This window comes from Diceros bicornis, chromosome 20, assembly GCF_020826845.1.
Source record: "Diceros bicornis minor isolate mBicDic1 chromosome 20, mDicBic1.mat.cur, whole genome shotgun sequence".
In the NCBI taxonomy this organism is placed as follows: domain Eukaryota; kingdom Metazoa; phylum Chordata; class Mammalia; order Perissodactyla; family Rhinocerotidae; genus Diceros; species Diceros bicornis.
Window position 1 is genome coordinate 50,628,429 of NC_080759.1, and position 21,592 is coordinate 50,650,020.

Below are 21,592 nucleotides of genomic sequence, written 5' to 3' on the forward strand. Positions count from 1 at the left end.
TAGTTTCTTGTTGCTGAATTTACTTATTAGTTTCTTGTTGCTGAATTTACTTATTAGTTTCTTGTTGCTGAATTTACTTATTAGTTTCTTGTTGCTGAACATTTAGATAACTTCCAAAGTTTTGCTATTTTGCCAAGAGCTGCAATGAATATATTGACATGTATCATGCTTTTTTCCTCTTTAGGATTATTTTCTCCTCCAAAGTAAGATTATTGCAGCAAAGAATGTGGCTTCATTTAATGGCTCTTAATATGTGTAGGCAAGGGCTTTTCAAAAGGGTGGTATCAACTTACAATGCCACTAGCAATGTGACGGCACCAATTTCACTATCTTCCAGCAAACACTGTTTTATTATAATTATAATAAGTTATAATAAAAATTTTATTACAATAGATTATATAATAAATAAAATATTCATTATAAATAAATATGATAAATTCTCTTATAATAAATTATAATAATAAATTATAAATTATTAGAATTTATAAATTTTAGGTTAAGCGGCAAAATCATAGAACCTAATTTTAATTTGCATTTTTGATTACCAATATAAATGAATGGTTACCAATATAAATGAATGGTTACCAATATAAATGAATGATTTTTCTTGAATTTGTTGACTTTTTATAATTCATTTATTCCTTCAACAAATTTTGTGGAGCTCCTATGCAAATCACTGCTGGGGATACAGCAGTCAACAAAACAGAGGAGATCCCTGCCATCGTGGAGCCCACTTTCAAGCGGAGGAAACAAAAACACAAACAAACAAAAAAGCCAATAAATAATGTGTCAGGTGATGATAAGTTCAACAGAGAAAAATTGAAGGTAATGGAGAAAAGAAGTACCTGATAGAGAGTTGTGATTTTATGTTGATGGTCAGGGATGACTTCTGTGATTATATGTGAACACAAGAAGTGAGGGAGCAAGGCATGTGAATATCTTTGGGGAAGAGGATTCTAGGCGGAGAGGCTAGCAAGTGCAAAGGCCCTGAGGCAGAAGCTTGTTATGGTAGTTGGAGGAAGATGCTGAGCTGAAGTTCATTGAGTACGTTTATATGCTGAGGGGGGAAATTAAGTAGAGAAGGAGAAAGGGAATGGTTGGTAAGCATGGTCTCTGACGAAGCAGGAGAATCTGTGGTTTAGAACTCAGATTGTGTGGTTATTCTTAAATAGAAGGAGAAACATTGCATTCACTACAAAAGGAGGAAAAGGGATTAATGATGGAGGCTGGTTTGTCTTCTGGGTGAGGGCATGGGGTCAGGGAGTTGGCTGATTCCCATGTCATGGCCTCCATTTGCTTTGTGCTGGAGAAATCAAGGTTATTAGCTGAGTACGATGGAGGTGGGTGGTGTAAAGATTTGGGGACATGGGGATTAGAGGACACAGCTGTTATGGGGCCTGGTGAGAAACGTGACTGGAGTCATATAGAATGACTCCTGGGTAGCACTGGGGCCTGCTTGAGTTCAGGAACCATGAATTTCCAATGCCAAGAACCTGCATTGCCATGACCTGTGTGTGCAAGTGGAGACAGTACGTCCTCTGGTTCATTTGGGCTGGGTTTCTCCTGGCTGGGGCAGTGGAAGGCTGAGGGAGTCATCAAGTAAAGGACATTGGCAAAGAGTGGTTGAAGTGAGAAGTCATGTCATTAGGAGAGGGTGTGTAGAGTCACAGGATTTAAGATGCAGACTTTGAAAAATATGAGTGATCTTGGGGCTGGCCCAGTGGCATAGTGGTTAAGTTCACGTGCTGTGCTTCCGTGGCCTGGGATCCATAGGTTCGGATCCCCCGCATGGACCTACACATCGCTCATCAAGCCATGCTGTGGGAGCGTCCCACATATAAAGTGGAGGAGGGTGGGCATGGATGTTAGCTCAGGGCCAATCTTCCTCAAGCAAAAAGAGGAGGACTAGTAACCGATATTAGTTCAGGGATAATCTTCCTCAAAAAAAAAAATATATATATATATATATTAGCAATCTTGGGGCTGGGCCAGTGGCCTGGTGGTTGGGTTCGTGCGCTCTGCTTTGGCAGCCTGGCATTTGTGGGTTCGAGTCCTGGGCGCAGACTCATTGGGCCATGCTGTGGTGGCGTCCCACGTACAAGGTAGAGGAGGATGGGCACGAATGTTAGCTCAGGGCTAATCCTCCTCAGCAAAAAGAGGAAGATTGGCAACAGACATTAGCTTGGGGCCAATCTTCCTCACACACACAAAGAAGATATACTAGTGATCTCTCAGAGAACAAGGTGCTAGTTTATATGGAATGAGATGAACAAGCTTGGCAAACATAGGTTCTATGGTTATATGTGATTTGCTGACCAATAATGATAAGAAGCACTTCTTGTGTATTTACTTTGCGGCAGGCACCGTTGTTAGCATTTTATGAACATTATCTTATGGAATACTGATAACAATCTAAGGTGGGTTCTACCATAATCGCCATTTGTAGATGGGGAATCAAGGCCCAGAGGATTTCCCAGAATCACACAGAGCTAGGATTTAAACTCACATTGTTTGGTGTCAGAGTCTATACTTGTTACTGGATGATGCTAACTCTATCCTATCCCTCACTCAATCTCTGATTTTTTCATAAATATCTCTGTCTCTTTTTCATAACTGTCTCTGGGCTAGGGATGGAGATTGGTAGTTGGGTGAAGTTCTGAGTTGGAAGTGAAGTTGTTATTTTATACTTTATTTGATGACAGAGAAGTTTAATAGTTTCAGGACACATCAAAATGTTCCTGTGTTAATGAAATCAAAATGTCATGTGCCCTGCAGTGGAGTGGAGGTGAAGGTTCTGGGTAATAAGGAGGTAAATGAATTGTGAAGCTGATATTGGAATGGATGGTCCATGAGCACATTAGAGTCTCGAGATGAATAATGGTGGAACTTGGTTGGAGCTGGAGACTGTGACCAACCGAGTCCATTGCTTCATAAGCTTATTTTCCAACTAGGTGGTAAATCAGTTACTGTTTACATCATCTATCTCTAGTCTGTCTGTCTGTCTATCTATCTATCTATCTATCTATCTATCTATCTATCTATCTATCTGTCATCCTACAGAATTGATCATAGTGCCCGAATCACATTAGTTTATATTTACTTAATCTTATTCGTGAGAAATGTGTCATCTAGTTGCAGGAGAGGGGAATATCTGAAATTAATTAGGAGTTGCCTGTGGCTTATTGGCAAAGGTGAGGAGGGAAGGAAGGCTGGCTGGAGCAGATTTACGTTAAATGAAAGAAACTTCATGGGAAGAGAGGCTGCTCATGGCTTTTGGAGTTATTTCCTCCACTGCTGGAGAAGTAAGTGTAGTTTTGGTCTATCCACGCTGCTCCAATTTGTTCTCTTATATTTAACACGTTCCTTTACAGGATGCCTGGTCTGGGTTAGTGTAGGAGGTGTGGCCAAGCATTGTTGGAGACCAAAATCTCATGTGGAGGCTGAACCTAGGGCATTACTACCATTCCTGATGTGTTTGCAAGAGCTAGGTAAACAAATATGACACTGTGCTAATTTTTTTCCGATAGGACCTCTGTGTAAATGGTGCTCAGATACTACACTGTAAAAGCTCATTAGTGGAGGAAGCAGTCAATGAGCTAATAAATATGTTGCTGGATGTGGAAGTTCCATCTAAAGAAGAAAGTGAAAAAGTATCCACTGTGAATGGTGCTGATTCAAAAAATCAAAGTTTAGGTAAGAGATGGGGTCATGGAAGGTCTTTTTCCAGGACATTGCTGAAAACTAAAATTTAATTTCTACATTGCAATTGATTTCGTGCTTCTATAAACACTCTCCCAATTTTATAAGGACATTTATAAATCTGAAATTATGATTCTGAGCATATTGTAATGACTCTATGTCATTAATTCCCATTATTTTTTGTTAAACTCTACAAACATGTACTTTGCATTGGCCTTTGTTAGCTCTCTTTGCATGTAGGTATGAGTGCATGTTTTTTCACCTTATCAGTAGGGTAGGATGGATTATAGGTTGGAATTCCCGTTAGAGTATGTCTACACTAGAGCAAATCTTTTGTGGGACAGATGAAGACACTGAGAGGCAGAGAAGGAAAGTTATTCTCCCAAGGTTTTTTTGGCTGTTGGTAGAAGAGAGAACACAAGAACCCAGGTTCCTGAGGCCCAGTCTTGCTTTTTCAGCCATAGCTCCTGCCTCTCCTGTTTCCTCACATTGAGGAGGAGAGGCCTCCATCAGTCCACCTGGTGCCCCCATTTCCTCTTCCTATCCTTTGGTGGCTTCACTTTCTAAGAAGTGTGACGTTTGTTATTAAACTTGCATGTAATTTATCTTAATTTTCTTCTCTTTAATTGTAATAGATGGTTCTCCCCCTCTCTCTCAATCTCTCTCATCTTCTAACAGCAAAAAGAGAAGAAAGAAATTCCGACACCTTGACATCTTCCCGTAATGCTGGGGCAGGCCTCATGCCTTTGACAACCATCACGAGAAAGAAGAAAGAGACTGAGATGTTAGAGGAAGAAGCCCGCGAGTTGCTCTCTCATTTCAACCATCAAAATATGGATGCTCTTCTGAAAGTTACGAGGAATACACTAGAGGCCATTCGCAGACGCATTCATTCCTCCAATATGATTAACTTCCGGGGTAATAATCTCACACAGTTTGCCTACTTGCTGGCCAGGCGTCGTTGCTGATTGTGTGTGTCTGTGTATTCCTGTTCTATTTAAATAATTTAAAAAATCCACCATTTATCGAGTGCCTCCTTATAAGTTTATACATTGTGAACTTTGATTATCCCAACAATTCTGTGAAGTAGATGCCGTTGTTACTCTCATTTTCAAACTGAGAAAACCGAGCACAGCGAGGTTAAGTAATTTGCTTAAAGTCACTTAGCTTTTGTTAATTACATAATAATTGACATCACTTTTAATCTTTTTTTGTAAGGTGAAAATGTAAAATTAATTATTTTAATTAGTGAAAGCAAAAATATATACTTTTCAAAGAAGATATATAGAAAGATAATTTCATCATTGAATTATTAAGTTATTAGCTAGTCTTATAAGGTGATAAAGATCTTATTAATGCCTTCCTCTCCAAAATGGAAAATTTTTTACTATTTTTGTGCAATATTTTGTATTTTTTACTATTTTGTATCAATATACTTTCCAGCTGTTTTCCTCATTCTCCATACAATCATCTCTTCCTCAGCACCGTTCAAAAATAGGTGTTGCATTTCCCAGATGGGCCGCAAAAATCCATCAAGTCTAGAGACATTGTGAAACTAAATTTTAAATTAAAAAAATAGTAAAAAAATAAAATAACAGTAATTAAAGATGAAAAGGAATAGGATAATAAAACCTTTTTATTCATTTTAAATATTGGCATTTAAGAAAAAGCATCTTTAATATTTAATTAAAAGTGGCTGTGTAAAAGTGGAAACCTTGAAAGAATTTATTTTTTTTTTGGAGGAAGATTGGCCCTGAACTAACACCTGTTGCCAGTGTTCCTCTTTTTGCTTGAGGAAGAGTGGCCCTGAGCTAACATCTGTGCTCATCTTCCTCTATTTTGTATGTGGGACGCCGCCACAGCATGGCTTGATGAGTGGTATAGGTCTGTGCCCGGGATCCGAACCTGTGAACCTCAGGCTGCCAAAGTGGAGTAGGTGGAACTTAACCACTGTGCTAACAGGCTGGCCCCTTGAAAGAATTTTTTTGATTGGTGGCATGGTTTATTATGTTTTATTTCATTTCAGAATGGAGGATAGTCCTTTTCTTTGACATAGGGATGTTATTAGAACTTATCAACTGTTGGTTGATATGCTGACTATTAAATCACATGTCTTTCCCAACTTTATATATTACAGGTATTTCCAACTGTATCTAAAAAGTTACACACACACACACACACACACATCTGTATTTACATACCTATGCCTATGTCCAACTTTAAAAGCCCTTTGGATATAAATGGTGAATCACACTTTATTTCTTCTCCCCTCTCTAACTGCTCAGAGTTTGGATTATACACACAGTGGTAGGAAAGGTATTTGTTTTGTTTGAAATTTGAACCCAGTTATTTGTTCTGACTTTGGCTTGTTCTGATAGTTATTCTTGTTTTTCATGCCTTGCTTACTTATTCTACATTTAGCTAATTTGTTGGCATCCTGTTATTTGGACAGTATGGTCTTTAATATTTTAAATAAGTGTTTACATAACAAGTCTGACCCCACACAATGAGTGTCCTTTATGGAGGGTGCACCAGAAGGTTGTAATTAGCAGAAAATGACTTGGATTCTACTGAACTGCTCTGTTACATTGAACAAAGCTAGATCCTCCATTAGCTTTTATTCATTCATTCATTTATTCAAAATATTTGTCCGATTATACACCTATTATCTATTGTTCTTGATGCTTTAATTTTTCTGGTTAAGAATGAAATAAATCCCATTTTAAATTTAAAAGATTAAATCTTCCCTGTTTCGTGTTAACTCAGACAGTAACAGTGCCTCTAAGATGAAGCGGAACAGTCTGCCCATTTTCCGGGCGGGCGTCACTCTGGCCATTCCCAACATTGCTATGGCCCCTGCCCTGGAAGACATACAGCAGACCCTGAGCAAAGCCGTGGAGTGCATCGTCAACGTCACCAAGGGGGTTAGACAGTGGAGCAGTGAGCTGTCGTCCAAGGTAGGTGTGCAATGAAGAAATCATTTCATGTGGAAGCTTCTTTTATAGATGGGACCGAGCTGAACAATATCCTTTCATGTTGCAGAAAAAGATGCATGAAAGAAAAATGGCTACTTTGCAGAATAGTGAAGACAGTGATTCTGATGTCGAAATGGGAGAAAATGAACCTCAAGGTAAATGTTCTTTCAGTTTTTTTTTTTTCATTTTTTGCTGAGGAAGATTCGCTGTAAGATAACATCTATTGCCAATCATCCTCTTTTTGCTTGAGGAAAATTCTGTCAGAGCTAACATCTGTGCCAGTCTTCCTCTATTTTGTATGTGGGTCGCTGCTAAAGCATGGCTGCCGATGAGTGTTGTAGGTCTGCACCCGGGATCCAAACCTGGGCAGCTGAGGCGGAGTGCACCAAACTCAACCACCAGGCCATGGGGCCAGACCTCTGTTCTTTTGACTGGTTGTTGTAAACCAACATTTACTGAGTGAAAATGTATTTTCCTTCTATGTAATTCTCAAATCAGATTAGATCAGAATATTAATCTATGAGCCAATTTTAAGCTTATAAAATATAAAGATCCATGTATTTTAATACCACCATTTAAAATAGCGTATTTTTAGCGAGTGTGTTACAGTTGTGGCTGCGTCACTGATTTCTGGTCCAATGTAATGACGAGAACTGGGGGACAAGAAGCATTTTAGTTTCACAGTTTAAAGAGAAACTTCTCATCACAATGAATATTTCCTGACCTTTAAGAGATAGTTTGTATTTGGACCTATTATGTGTCCTGTTTTGCTAACATGCTGTGATTTTTGCTGTATGTCTCATGGTTTTCACTTATATTTCATTTATATTCTGTAAAAGTAGTTATTTGTCGCTGATTGTTTTTTGACAAACGTCTTGGGGATCGGGATTTTTTCACTCCGTGAGTTCTGAGTCAGGTCAAATAAATGTAAGCTCTTTGAATGGGGCTTTTCCAGGCAGCTTGCAGACAAGTCAAATAGTGACAATTCTGTGGGGGCTTCCTGAGGAGCTCCAAACCCAATCTAGCCCCTCTGGTGACTTCTAGGCTACTGCTAGGCTGTGGTTTTCATGGCCACAGTGGTTGCAAGGCTCCTGTTTCTCAAACTACCACGTAACTGGTAAGGGAGCAGTGGACAGAGACCCAGTTGAAACACCACGAAACTCACTGTGTTACCAAGAGTCAGAATATTTTCTTAAATAAACAAGCACTCCTTGGATTGTTGCAAGCTTTGGTTAATTTTCAGAGTCCTGAAAATTGATATGGACCAGTTTTCCCACTGTTTTCAATTACTTTTATAAAGAAGAGGATTTTTAGAGGTCCGTACTTTATCATTGCAGAAATCCCCTCATCTTTTTAAAGCATGTTCTCTATGCTGTCGATATAATCTTTTCTCTCTTCTTTTGCTTTTAGATACCTTTGAAATAGCATCTGTAAACTTACCCATTCCTGTTCAAGCCAGGAACTATTATAAGAATATTTCTGACAACAAAGAGATTGTAAAATTAGTCTCTGTGCTTAGCACTATCATTAACTCCACCAAAAAGGTAGGTCAAGAGGATTTGTTGCCAGGGCCCCTTTGCTTCACAATATGTGCTTGTGTGACGCTGAGCATCACAGTCTTGTCTGACACGCAGCCTGGGGCTCACCCACTGTGCCTTCAGTGAGCGGCTTATGGCATCGTGTATGTGCTCAGCAAGTGTTTGTTTAACTAAAGATCTTTTGTTCTATATTGCAAGGTGAAAGATATCTATTATTCCTATGTTTTATATTGTATTCTGTTTAATGCCTTTAACCTATTTATTTATTTAGTACAAATAAATCTGTTAAAAAATTTGCTGTGTCCCAAACCACAGATCAGACTGGTGTTACAATTTACCTCCAAAGAGTCAGTGATACTAGTACATTTGAAATAGAATAAGATTTACAGTCAATTTTTCATATTTGTGTAGCCAGGCAAATCTTATAAAATAGATGATGAAAATTTGTGTATATTGCCACATAGAAATCAGATAATACTGAGAATAAAGAAAATATTAATATTATCAATACAAACTTGTACTGGACATGGGTATAAATTTGGGTTAATTTTTAGTTCCAACCTGCTCTTCTCTCGACTTCCTATTTTTGTTCAGGCAAATCTGTTGTTGTGGTCAAAAAGACTCAAAACCCTGAAGTCAATTTCTACTTTAAAAATGTCTGTGTTCACATTGCCACTAACACCTGTTGACTCCTTAAAAATGTTTGTGAGTGTTGAGGGAATAGTTGTCACTCAGTAAATACCTCTTTTCTACTACTGAGTTTGACAGAATGAGTTGCATTTGCTTGAAAGCATTTTGAAAAGCCACCATTGCTGAAACTGTGTGAGGAAATATTATTCAGTTTAATTTTAATGTGTTCCCAAGGGAACTGGAAGCTTTTGCATTTATGCATTTTCAATTTTCCTTTCTTAATATAGTGAAGGTCCCGTATTTAATTTTGCCCTAGGGGCAGTGTTCACATAATTCAATTTAACAAATATTTATCTATTGCTTAGTTTAGCAAGCTCTACAGTAAATGATAAAGGCAAGTAGAGTATTCTATGATGATAAATATTCAGATATATTTTCAGATGTCTCAGTAATCATGGAAAACACAATAAAATAAATCAATAATAAAGTCCATTACTTTCTCTGAATATAAGCAGCCACTTTTATGAAAATCTAAGGGTAAGACATAGTAGTTGAAATTAACATACCGCTGGCAACAAAATGCTTATCTGTGTTTTTGTTGCATTCGCTTTTATATTATATGAAGGAAATATATAGATCTTAGTCTTCCTTAAAATCAGAGAAAGGGTTAGCACTTGGAATAATGTGAAAGACTTTTTTCAGATTGATAGGATGGATAGATTGTTTCTGGAAGAATAAATACACACTTAGTGATAGTACTAGACATGACCAGCCCTTCACAGCCATAGACCCTACTGAATGGTTCTCCCTCAACCACAGACAATCCTATCATCCCAGCCCCTTTCCTCTTGCCATAGCTGATTGGATCAGAACGTAAACCTGACCTACCTTCAGTATGTCCATAGGCTGGCCGTCAACTTACAACATTGCCTGGCTTGAAAAGATGAGCTGGACCAAACAATAAAATAGCCTGGGCAATAAAAATGACTCAAGCAGAACAGCTCTACATATGCAGTTCGTGTAATTTTTCCTTTAAGCTCTAGGTTACCTCCGCTCAAAAAAGTTCCAATTTAATAGGGGCCGGCCTGGTGGTGTAGTGGTTAAGTTTGTGCGCTCCGCTTCGGTGGCCTGGAGTTCTCAGGGTCGGACCTGTGCACTGCTTTTCAAGCCATGCTGTGGCAGTGTCCCATATAAAGTAGAGGAAGATGGGCACGGATGTTAGCTCAGGGCTAATCTTCCTCACACACACACACAAAAGTTCCAATTTAATAAAGACTGTGACTTTCAGGTAAAATAAATGAGAATCTAAAATTTATTTAGTTAGGATATAGTCTTAATATAGAAAACTCTTGGATGTTGAAAGAGCTCAAGATTCTGGAATTTCTACCCATATGCAAAGATCTTTGATAATCTATACTTCATTCTCCAGGTCATCATACATTTGTGAATATGTCTTCATGCTGTTGCAATGCATTCTGGGTATGCATGTCAGCTTCTCAGCCCATGCCAGGGCATCAGCTGTGGTTGGGAGAAGCAGCGGCAGGCTTAGCTTTCTGCATTTAAAAGGGTGGGAAGTCTCAAGGCCCATTAAACCTGAGGCTCTGAGGGACACTTTAGCTGTGTGTGGGAAGTTGGAGTGAAGCTACTCTTTGCTTTGGTGTGGGTTGGTGAAATTCACTTAAAGCAACTGGGCCATTTAGAATGCTGTTGGTAATGCTCTCTTTTTTCAAATAATGGCATTTTGGACTTTATCTCAGTTTTGAAAATTGTTTCTCATGCAGATGTAACTCTGAAATTATAATATAAGCCAATAGAAAAGTTGATTCCCAAGAGGTAATAAACTTAGAAATGAGGAGACAAATTTTTAATTATTTGTAAATGATATGATTATCTACCAAGTAAATCCAAGAGGCTAATCTGAAAAAACATATGGCCCAATAAGAGTTGTTAGTAGTCAGTTGAAAGATAATTATAGGCATTTCTGCTGTAATGCAATAAACATGTTCCTGAAAATCCTGTTTTGCAAAATTGCCCATTTAATATAATAGGGATTATGAGAAAAACAGGGTTGAGGCAGACACACAAAACCTAGGAAATTTTGTAACCAGAGTAGTAACAAAAGTATTAACAATCGTAGTAAAATATTAACCCGTTTAATAACTCTATAATAAGTATACAACTTTACTATCAAAAGGTGAAAGGAACTTGGTAGAAGGTGGAGTTAGAAACAGTTGAAGCTGCTGAGTTGTAGAAATAAGGGTAAAAGATGCAAAGATCAGGTCGAACTGTGCAAAGAACATTCTCAAAACAAAGTGGTGACCAAATTGGCCCAAAAGGAAGAAATGGCGGAGGGAGCATGGCACAAAGGATTGCTACTTCAGCTGGTACAGAACAAAGGGCTGGGAAAAACAGCATTTGATATGAGACCTCCCCATTCTATTGACATCATTCCTAGTTACCAGTTGCGAGTGAGCCAATCATCTCACAGAAGCACACTTTGTAGCAAACAGGACTGTTTATTAAAAAATAGGTCAGACAGAGAAAGCCAAATACTGTATGATTTCACTTATATGTGGAAGATAAAACAACAACAACAACAACAACAAACAAATGCATAGATACGGAGAACAGATTGGGGGTTACCAGAGGGGAAAGGGGTAAGGGTAGGGCAAAATAGGTAAAGGGGCACATGTGTACGGTGATGGATGGCAACTAGACTTGATGGTTAACACGATGTAGGCTATACAGAAGTCAAAATATAATGATGCACACCTGAAATTTATATAGTGCTGTAAACCAATGTGACCTCAATAAGAAAAAGAGAGAGGAAAAAAAGTAAAATCAGATTTTTTTTAACTTATATGCCATCCATAGCCAGTTATAAAAACAGTGGAATGAAGATCCTGTTTACAATAACAACATCATTGAAAAATACCTAGGGACATACATAATAATAAGTGTGTGGGGTGTGTGGGGTCTCTGTGAAGATTCCTCTAAAACTTAACAGGGAATTTAAATAAAAGATGGGAAAATTTGGAAACATACTATGTTTCTGGATGGGAAGATTTAATATCGTACAGATGTCAACCCTTATCCGATGAATTTATACATTATATGCGATTTCATGCAATTTCTCAATGGGATTTGATGCTGGATATATTCTGTTTGCCCCTCCAGAGCTAATCTCCACCCTCTGACCTTAGGAAACAAATCAATAGGTTTACACTGAGGCCTCCAGTAGATTTGACCGATGAGAGTCCTGGAGGAGGTCTGGGGGGTGGATGGGGGAAGAGAGTGACCTCAGACTATTTTTTCCCACAGCACCCTCTCTGTGGCATGATTTTGAGCTATGGTTTTTGACCTAAGGTCTAGCCCAATCAAGAGGGCCCCGTCCACAAGAGTCTTCATGCACTCTCTCTTTTTTTCCTAGAAACTGTCCCCCTTTCCTTTTGGCTAGGGTTGGTAACAGTTTCATTGTTACTAGTCTTGGATTACTATTTACACAGTTGTATCCAGTTCCAGCTCTGTGGCATTTCCAACTAGTCACACAGTTCACTAATTAAACATTTTAAGAAATCCATGGAGGCCACCAGCAATTGGCAAATATTCACTTATACCATGATGCCGTTTCTTCCATCTCAACACAAATCTGTTATTTGTACTCTAGGAAGTTGTTACATCCATGGATTGCTTCAAACGCTACAATCACATTTGGCAAAAGGAGAAAGAAGAAACCATTATGATGTTTATTATGAAAAACCCCTTGCTTTCTGAATTTGAATCTGAGATTCTCTATTTCCGAAACCTAGAGCAGGAAATTAATGCTGAGCCTGAATATATTTGTGTGGGTGCCATTGCTCTGTACACAGGTTGGTTCATTTTCTTTCAGATAGTCATAAAAATTCAATGGTATTGTTTTGTCTCTTTACCTAGATTAGTATTCCAGAGAGTTTTTGCTATCTTAAAGATTGGCTTTCCTTTTATGGGCCTCAACCTTTAAGATAAATTTGTAGATTTGTTTTTAATTCTTTTCTGTATATTTATTTATTCTGGAATATTATGGACACTGTGGTGCTAAACCTTGAGAATAAATGCTAATTCAGAGAAAGGGGATGAGTCTGTTGTATTTGGAATTAAAATTTATCTTTAATAAATAATAACAAACATTTGAGGCTTATCTCCAATGGTTTTGCACTTGATCTTAGCCAAAAGGCCGAGAAGCGATCCCAATGGTTTTGATATGTACTTTTTTTTTTAGCATTTTGAATTATGTTTAGAATTGTTGCAAAACAAGCTTCATAAAATGATGAATATATAATGATTAGGAAAAACTAACGTTTTTCCAGGTTGATTTTTCATGAGTTAGAGGGCTGTAAGCTTAAAAGTATTTACTGTTGGTGAACAGTAGCACTGGGTCTTCTCATACTGGTTCAAGTTTTTCAAACTGAACTGTGGACATCTGGGTTTTACAGCTGACTTGAAGTTCACTCTGACTGCTGAGACGAAGGCCTGGATGGTTGTCATCGGCCGTCACTGTAACAAAAAATACAGGAGTGAGATGGAAAACATTTTTACACTTGTTGACGAATTCAATAAGAAGCTGAATCGTCAAATTAGAGACCTCGATGATATTCGGATTGCTATGGTGGCACTGAAGGAAATCAGGGAGCAGCAAATCTCCATTGACTTTCAAGTAGGACCTATCGAGGTAACTAATAATCATTTGTTCCTATAGAAATATTTCCACGTGATGGGAGATATTAGCTGAAATATTGACCAGGTCTATATTACAAATGGATGCTAAACTTAAGAACAACAATTTCGGTAATGATGATACCTAACATTATAGGGTGCCTTCTATGGGCCAGTTCTAGTCCTTTCCATGGCATCTGAAGTCCCTAAGAGCGGAGCCTGAGGTGAGGATTTCTGTACAAGTAATTTATTGATGCATGTTCACATGAGAAGGGAAGAGGGAAACAGGAGAGGATGAGGTTGGTTCAGGGGTGGGGGAGCTAAGTGAGGATGTGATCTTAGCTGTAGACTGGTTTCAGCCTGATCCCACAGGTGCTCTGGAGGACGAATGGTATTACACAGTTGGTTCCACCTTGAGGAAAGCGGGACTGTCATTTATTCCCCCAAGTCCGTTGGTCATTGACCATAATCTCCCATGAGGAAGCTCCTATTCAGCTGAGGACAATTGTCAAGGGAAGAAGGCAGCTTGATCCCTACAGCCAATGCTCCCAGCAGTCAGGGATGCAAATGCCAGCTGATAAATAGGACCTGGATGGTGCACTAATGGTGTCCATTCAAGTATTAACCCTGTATTAACTTGTTTAATCTTTGCTACAACCCGCATTTTACACCTAAGGAAACTGAGGGTCAAAGAATTTATGCAGTTTGATTAGTGTTGCACACGACTTTTGTTTTTATTATCATACTGTCTTTTCTAGATTAAAATGTTTTATCAGGAATGGGTCACCGTATTTATTCTATTAAATGAAACTAGTATAATTGTAGCTTTAAAACAGTTCCAGATGAAAACATCTTTTCATCACACCATAACTTGAATGTCTGAACTTCAACTCTGACAGTTAGGATCCTACTCTAGTCTCACGTTTTTTGCATCCTTCTTTGAATTTTGGAAAATGTCAAATTACCGTGAAATGATTCAGATGACTGCACGTTTGCACCTCTGCTGTGTTGTGTCAGGAAAATCACATGGTTCATGGCGTTCTTCTTGGGAATTGAAACATCAAGGCAAAGAGCCTCTGCTTTGTGTAGGACCAGGGGAGACCCTGGGGTTTGAAGAGGAGGATCAGTAACTGACAACCCTGTTTTCCTCCACCTGAGAGTTAAGACAAAACTGTAGTCAAGTAGTGAAGATCAAAATACAGTCTTTATTACTGATAGAACTTATTTGGGAGACATGATTTAGTGTACAACTCACATATTCCCATTACACCCCCCTTCATCTCCCTGCCCTGTGCACGTACACTATGGGCTTGTGAATACTAAATTCCAGAATTGTACTTACTCATCCATCAGAGGCAGCATTGGAAAGCTACAGGCCTCTCTAGTACCTTGCTCCATTTGATTGGTGCTGGAGTGCAGACCACAGGCATGCCTTCGAGGAGAAAGAGGGAAGAGGGAGAAAAGGCACTGGGCTATGCTTGTCCAAATCACCAGTCTTTCCCCAAATCAACAGTCAGGTATCCATTCTACCTCTACGAGGAGGAGTAATGGTGGGAGAAGAGGCCAGGGATATTTAAGGAAAATCTTTTCTCATGAAAACCAACGTTAGCCTCATTTTAATCTTCTAGCCATGAGAGTAGTCTAGGAATTTGCAACCTGAGGGCCATGACTTGGCTCAGGCTCTGATTCAAGAATGCTCTCTTGTGTCCTACAGTTGGAATCTCTTGCCAATGAAGTGAAATGGGATAGAGTTAAAACCCTGGTTTATTTTGTTATTTTAATATTAACAGTTAAATTGTCTTATGTTTCTCGTTTACTTGATATAATTTTGTACTCTTCAAAACCAATTTACGGGCCTAAGTAAAAATACCTTTTATTTGTATAACTATTTATAGTTTTCAAAATGCATTTAAAATGATATTTTTCAATATTCACAAAAATCCTGTGAAGCAGTCAGGGAATTTTCCTGTTTTACAGGTGAGGAAACTGAAGCTTAGAGCCTCAATTGCTCACTTAAGATCTTACAGTTTGCAAGTAGAAGAACTAGAACTTTCTGGGCGGTTTCCCTATCATGCTGGTCTTTCCCATTCTAATGCTTTAATAAATGACTTTGTGTAGATTTATGCATCTGACCGGCAGAAATTAAATTTTTCTTCTTTTGTGTAGGAATCTTACGCCCTGCTTAACAAATATGGACTTCTGATAGCAAAGGAAGAGATGGACAAAGTGGATACTCTGCGTTATGCTTGGGAGAAGCTTCTGGCACGTGCCAGCGAAGTTCAGAATGAATTGGTCTCTCTGCAGCCCAGCTTCAGGAAAGAGCTCATTAGTACTGTGGAGGTCTTCCTTCAAGACTGTCACCAGTTCTACTCGGACTATAATTTGGTACGATTCTGGTTTTCTCTGTGTGTATTTTTGGAGAAGAGTGAATAGAGCATGTAAAATGTGGTTGTTGTTTAAAGATTACATATCACATTCGATGAAATTCTCTAGGAATGGGAATTTTATTTTCATGAGAGCAAAGACATTTCCCTTTCGCAATCCTTTCCCTTTAGAGTTCAGCCAGAATAATTTCAACAGGAAATAGGAAATTTACAAGTGCTGTTAATCATTGATTTGTTACTGGAGTTGTTTGATGCCTTCTAAATTTGTGTAGACAAATACTATTCGATGTAGTTATAATGGTCGACCTTGCCACAGCATTCATTAGTTCCACAAATACTGTAGAGCACCCAGTGTGTGCCAGGTGCTGCCCTTGGCGCTGAAGACACAAAAATGGACAAGACAGATGGAGTGCATATTTTAATCATACGTATGTGAGTTTTAGTGCTGAATCTTCTATTGGGAATATGTGGGTAACGCGACCAATTTCTAGGCAATTATAGTGTGTTACATAAGAGAAATATGTGGAGTGTAGGGTAAATTTGTATCTATTAACTAGCAGCACACCAAACCACAAAGTGAATAAAGTTAGGAGGTTGGATCTATGCTCTATCTTCGTGGATGAAGAAGCACAGACATCCGCATATTTAAGGCATTCTAATTTAGGAAAACCTAATTGGAATGTTAAGATTATAGATCACCTGACAAATAGATATTAGAGTGGTGAAATCTGTGAGTTAGGTGGCATTAATATTCTAGTTCAAAATCAGACTCTATGTATAGGCTTCTTATAGAATAGTTTTTGAGCTTTCTTTGCCTGTGTCACCTAAGAAATAAATAGTATATATTTTTAGTTTTCAGAATTTCTTGACATATGGAAGTTGTGGCGTTAACTTGGCCTTTTTAAACTTGAAAATATTTCCAAAAGAGTCACTTTCCTGAGTCCTTTTTTACAAGTAAAAAACTGTTTCCTATCATGTATGTGATTTGGGTGAAAGCTAATTTTGATACTGACATACTTTGAGTTCTTGAAATTTGTATGTAAGCTCTTCATTCTATTTTATCTTTAACTTTTTGTTTCAGAATGGTCCAATGGCTAGTGGCTTGAAACCCCAGGAAGCCAGTGATAGGCTCATCATGTTTCAGGTAATCTTTTTAGTTTCTATGACCTTCTAAAACCAAAACCTTAATGTGTTTTAAACACATACATTTTTTTTCTTAATATAGAAAGGCCTTTTGTGGAATATGATATGTACTTACATTTTAAAAAACGTGATTTGGCATGGTTATAATTAGAGTTGGTTTCTATGTAATTAATTATACTTATTTGGTATTCCTATTTATATGTGCTCAGAGATCATACATGTTTGCTTATTTGCCAATCTTCTTTTTTCATTTGCATGTTTGTTCATATGTGAATCATTTTGATGAGTTTTCACTTGTGTTTTGATTAGAATCAATTTGATAATATCTATCGGAAATACATCACCTATACTGGGGGAGAGGAGCTTTTTGGTTTGCCAGTTACGCAGTATCCTCAGCTTCTCGAAATAAAGAAGCAATTAAGTCTTCTACAAAAAATATACACTCTATACAACAGCGTCATAGAAACCGTAAATAGCTATCACGATATCCTTTGGTCAGAAGTGAATATTGAAAAAATCAACAATGAACTTTTAGAGTTTCAGAACAGGTGAGAAATTAAATGTTTAGCATGCCCAGAGCTGTTGAACCTCAGATGCTTTCTTCTTTGGTAGGCTGTCAAGCTTTCTTTTCATGCCAGATGTTTTGAAAGCACATCATGCTGCATTGCTGTTGTCTGTTGACATCACCCTTGTCAAATGCTATTTATTAATTGCCCCTGTGTGTACACGGCGAGACAAGCACATCCTTTAAACCCGGATAAATCTTGTCAGGGGCTTTTCTGCAGCTTGGAGGGAACTGATCTCTATTTATATTGTACTTATCAAACATTTGAAGGTTATGTTAGATGATTACCTAGAATAAAAGCAAGAGCCCCATGATTTTTCTACATCGTTTTAAGTGTTGAACCCAAAGAAAATAGAAGATCATTTGTCGTGTTTTTTGATTGATAGCTCGATACGTTCTGTTGTGCTTTGTACTTAGCAGGATCTTAATACGTGTTTGTAGAATTGAATTGAATCAGGAGGCACCTCTAGCCCTTAAAATAATGCCTTTTACTTGGTTAATTATTACGAGGGATTGAAAAAAATTCTTTCCTGATTGGGAGGAGCAGTTTTCTGTAGTGTAAAAGTATATTCTATTAACAAGTATCCTCTGAGTCATGAGATTTAAAAATGTGATAGGTGTTTGAAGTGACTGTTTTTGATAGAAGTGCTAGCAGACAATCTTGGACTAGAGGCTTCTGGGCTCATATTCGAATGACCTTTCGTGTTGGCTTCCCTTTGCAGGTGTCGGAAGCTGCCCCGGGCTTTGAAGGACTGGCAGGCTTTTTTGGATCTGAAGAAGACCATTGATGATTTCAGCGAATGTTGCCCCCTGCTGGAGCACCTGGCCAGTAAGGCCATGATGGAGAGGCACTGGGAAAGGATAACTGCTCTCACTGGGCATAGTCTGGATGTGGGGAATGAAACTTTTAAGTTAAGAAATATCATGGAGGCACCTCTTCTGAAATACAAAGAGGAAATAGAGGTACAATTGATAAGAGTGGTGGGATGGTTGGAAAGTCTCGTGGGATTTATTTGAAGTGTTCCCACATTGTGGAATGTTGGCTCAGTAAACCATGCCAGGACAATTAAAACTCTTTTCCTGGCATTCAACTATGAATTCCTTCAACAAATATTTTTGTGACAGGTTCTGTGCTAAGTGCTGGGGACATGAGGATGCATTCTTGCGTTTATAGATCATTAAATAATTTGTGTAATTAAATAATTATACACATAAGGGTATAGTTGCAAGCCATGGTAAATACCGTTGAAGGAAAAGTATGATGCTCTATGAGAGCCTACAATAATGGGTCTTGACCTATCTGGGAGGTGGGTAAAGGGTGATAAATGTAGGGAAGGCTGGAGTGCATGCAAATGACTGCCGGGTGAAGGGAGTGAGCTTGTGTGATGGGTGTGAGGGGCTCGGAAAGTGCAAAGAAGACAATGCAAGGCAAATGGAACAGCATGTGTGAAGGGTGTGAGGTGTGTTTGGGGGACCAGAAGAAGGCCAGAGTGGCTGGGGTATTGGGATGGGGGAGAGAGGAGATAGCTGAGGATGGGGAGGTGCAGTGGGGCTAGAACATGTATCGATTTCAGTCTTTGGAGCAATGGGGAGACATCTGGGAGATGTATTTTGAACAGGATATGACATTGTTAGATTTGCATTTTGTAAAGATCACTCTTTATGAAAACTGGAGAATGGATTGGAGTAGGGCAAGGGGGAAGTTATAAGAATATCCCAGGCAAGAGATAATGGTGTGTTGGACGAGGAGGCAGGTAGTGAAATGGGAGAGAGGAGAAGAGATTAAAGAGAGCTTTAGGAGCTAAAACTGGGTAAGTTTTGTTGGTGGTGGGAACATGGTAGGAGAAACAAGGGGAGGGGCTAAGGATGAACCCTAGATTTCTTGCTGAGAGATCTAGATGGATGATGGTGCTTATCATTGAGATAGGTAATATTGGAAGGGAATCAGGTTGAGTGAGAAGGTGCAAAAACTGTGAGCTTGATTTTGGGCATGAGTTTGCTATTTCACAGATTTTGTTTGGGGTTCCCTTGATATATCCAAGCAGAGAAGCCCCGGAGGCAAATGGATGTGGGTCTTGCCTGGAGGTACAAAAGGTTACTGCCTGCATGGGCATAGATGAGCTCACCCAGAGAGGGGGTGCAGTGTGAGACATGAAGAGGGCAAGGACAGGGCTTGACTAATGGTCCAGGAGAAGATAAGGCTGTAGAGGAGACTGGGAAAGTGATCATAGGGCTGGGAAGAAATCAGGTTTCTGCTAATTCCCTCCTCTCATACTGCATTGATTTGACTTTAGAGTTAAATCAGAGTTATATTAAATTTTGTCTGCGATTAGAGTTCTAAAATTTAAAAAGTTATTGCATATCTTATTTTATCTTGATTTTTGAAATTGAGATATAATTGACGTATAACACTGAATAAGTTTAAGGTATACAACATATTGGTATGATACATTTATATTGTGGTATGATTGCCATTGTAGCATTAGCTAATGCCTCTATTACATCATATAATTATCATTTCTTCTAGTGACGGGGACGGTTAAGATCTAGCCTTTTAGCACGTTTATTGTTCATAATGCAGTATTGTTCTCTATAGTCACTGTACTGTGTATTAGATCTCTAAGACTTATTTATCTCCTAGTTGCAAGTATGTACCCTTAAACCACATCTCTCCCATTCTCCCACTCTTCAGCCCCTGGTAACCACCATTCCGCTCTGTTTTTTTGAGTTCGGTTTTTTAGATTCCACATAGAAGGGTTATATAGTATTTGTCTTTCTCCATCTGATTTATTTCACTTAGCCTAATGTCCTCGAGTTCCATCCATATTGTGGCAAATGGTAGGATTTCCTTTTTTCGCACGGCTGAATAATATTCCATTGTTGCCTATCTTTTCTGTCATCTTTCTCTCTGGAATAGTTTGGTGGGAAATTTCACTAATTAAGGTTCTGTTACTTAGTAATATCTCTATCCCTAAATCTATATCTGCATATACATACACACCATTTATTATATTGCAGTTTAGACCTGGAAATATGAATATTTATAGACACATATGAAGCAAAGAGTGAAGATAGGACCTCTGCTGATTCTAGACTATTTGGGAAGGATGTGTGACTTTCATGTGATAAAATGAGAGCTTGTAATTTTAATAGGACATCTGCATCAGTGCAGTTAAAGAGAGAGACATTGAGCAAAAGCTGAAGCAAGTCATTAATGAATGGGACAACAAAACATTCACATTCGGCAGCTTTAAAACTCGTGGAGAGCTCCTCTTACGAGGAGACAGTACCTCGGAAATCATTGCCACCATGGAGGACAGCTTAATGTTGCTGGGCTCGCTACTGAGCAACAGGTAGGAAAACCATCCATCTTTTTCCTGAGACTTGAGAACCATAACAAACATTTCAAGGGAAATCGATTTTAAAAATGCAACAATATCCCTCATACAATTTACTCCATATTAAAAATACTTGTTTTAATTTTAGCGTTTGGCACAGCATGTGTAATCCTGTTGTTATTTCCTTGTCTTCTACTTGTGGGTTGTGTCTGAGACCATCAATTGGACAAAATAATGCAACATGTAATTAGCCTCTTGGATCTTGCGGAACATTTCAATGTTGTTGATGACAAGCCTCACTGCACAGCTGACAGCTCAACAGGCTCTAGAGTTCAGGGGGAAAATTATTCTGAATTTCAGAATAATCATTCTACTTGGAAAACCTTTTTGCCAACATCTAGGGACTAGAAACTCTTAGTTGTGTACATACTTTAATGAGATGACAGATTAAGATAGAGAATGAATCTAGTTCATAAAGAGAGGTAAAGCAGCACAGACCAATGCGACTCTAACACTTCCATTTGACAGTAACAGCAAAGCCCTTGTGCTTTTGACACGCAATCCATAGACTCATGAACTTACATTTCCTCCATTCCTTGCTTCCCTTTGCTCTTTCTGAAATAATTTT

The 21,592-nt window shown here is 38.5% G+C and overlaps 1 protein-coding gene across 3 annotated transcripts in view; it reads left to right on the forward strand.

The window, feature by feature from the left end:
- Window positions 1-21,592, forward strand: part of DNAH5 (dynein axonemal heavy chain 5) — a 261,478-nt gene that overhangs the window by 97,828 nt on the left and 142,058 nt on the right. For all 3 annotated transcript variants that reach the window (XM_058564331.1, XM_058564333.1, XM_058564334.1), the window contains 12 exons: window positions 3,528-3,693; window positions 4,378-4,617; window positions 6,466-6,656; window positions 6,742-6,829; window positions 8,085-8,218; window positions 12,510-12,711; window positions 13,315-13,550; window positions 15,701-15,919; window positions 17,000-17,062; window positions 17,371-17,609; window positions 18,349-18,589; window positions 20,780-20,979. In XM_058564331.1, coding sequence (XP_058420314.1) covers window positions 3,528-3,693; window positions 4,378-4,617; window positions 6,466-6,656; window positions 6,742-6,829; window positions 8,085-8,218; window positions 12,510-12,711; window positions 13,315-13,550; window positions 15,701-15,919; window positions 17,000-17,062; window positions 17,371-17,609; window positions 18,349-18,589; window positions 20,780-20,979 — 2,219 coding nt within the window. The remainder of the gene's footprint in view (window positions 1-3,527; window positions 3,694-4,377; window positions 4,618-6,465; window positions 6,657-6,741; window positions 6,830-8,084; window positions 8,219-12,509; window positions 12,712-13,314; window positions 13,551-15,700; window positions 15,920-16,999; window positions 17,063-17,370; window positions 17,610-18,348; window positions 18,590-20,779; window positions 20,980-21,592) is intronic.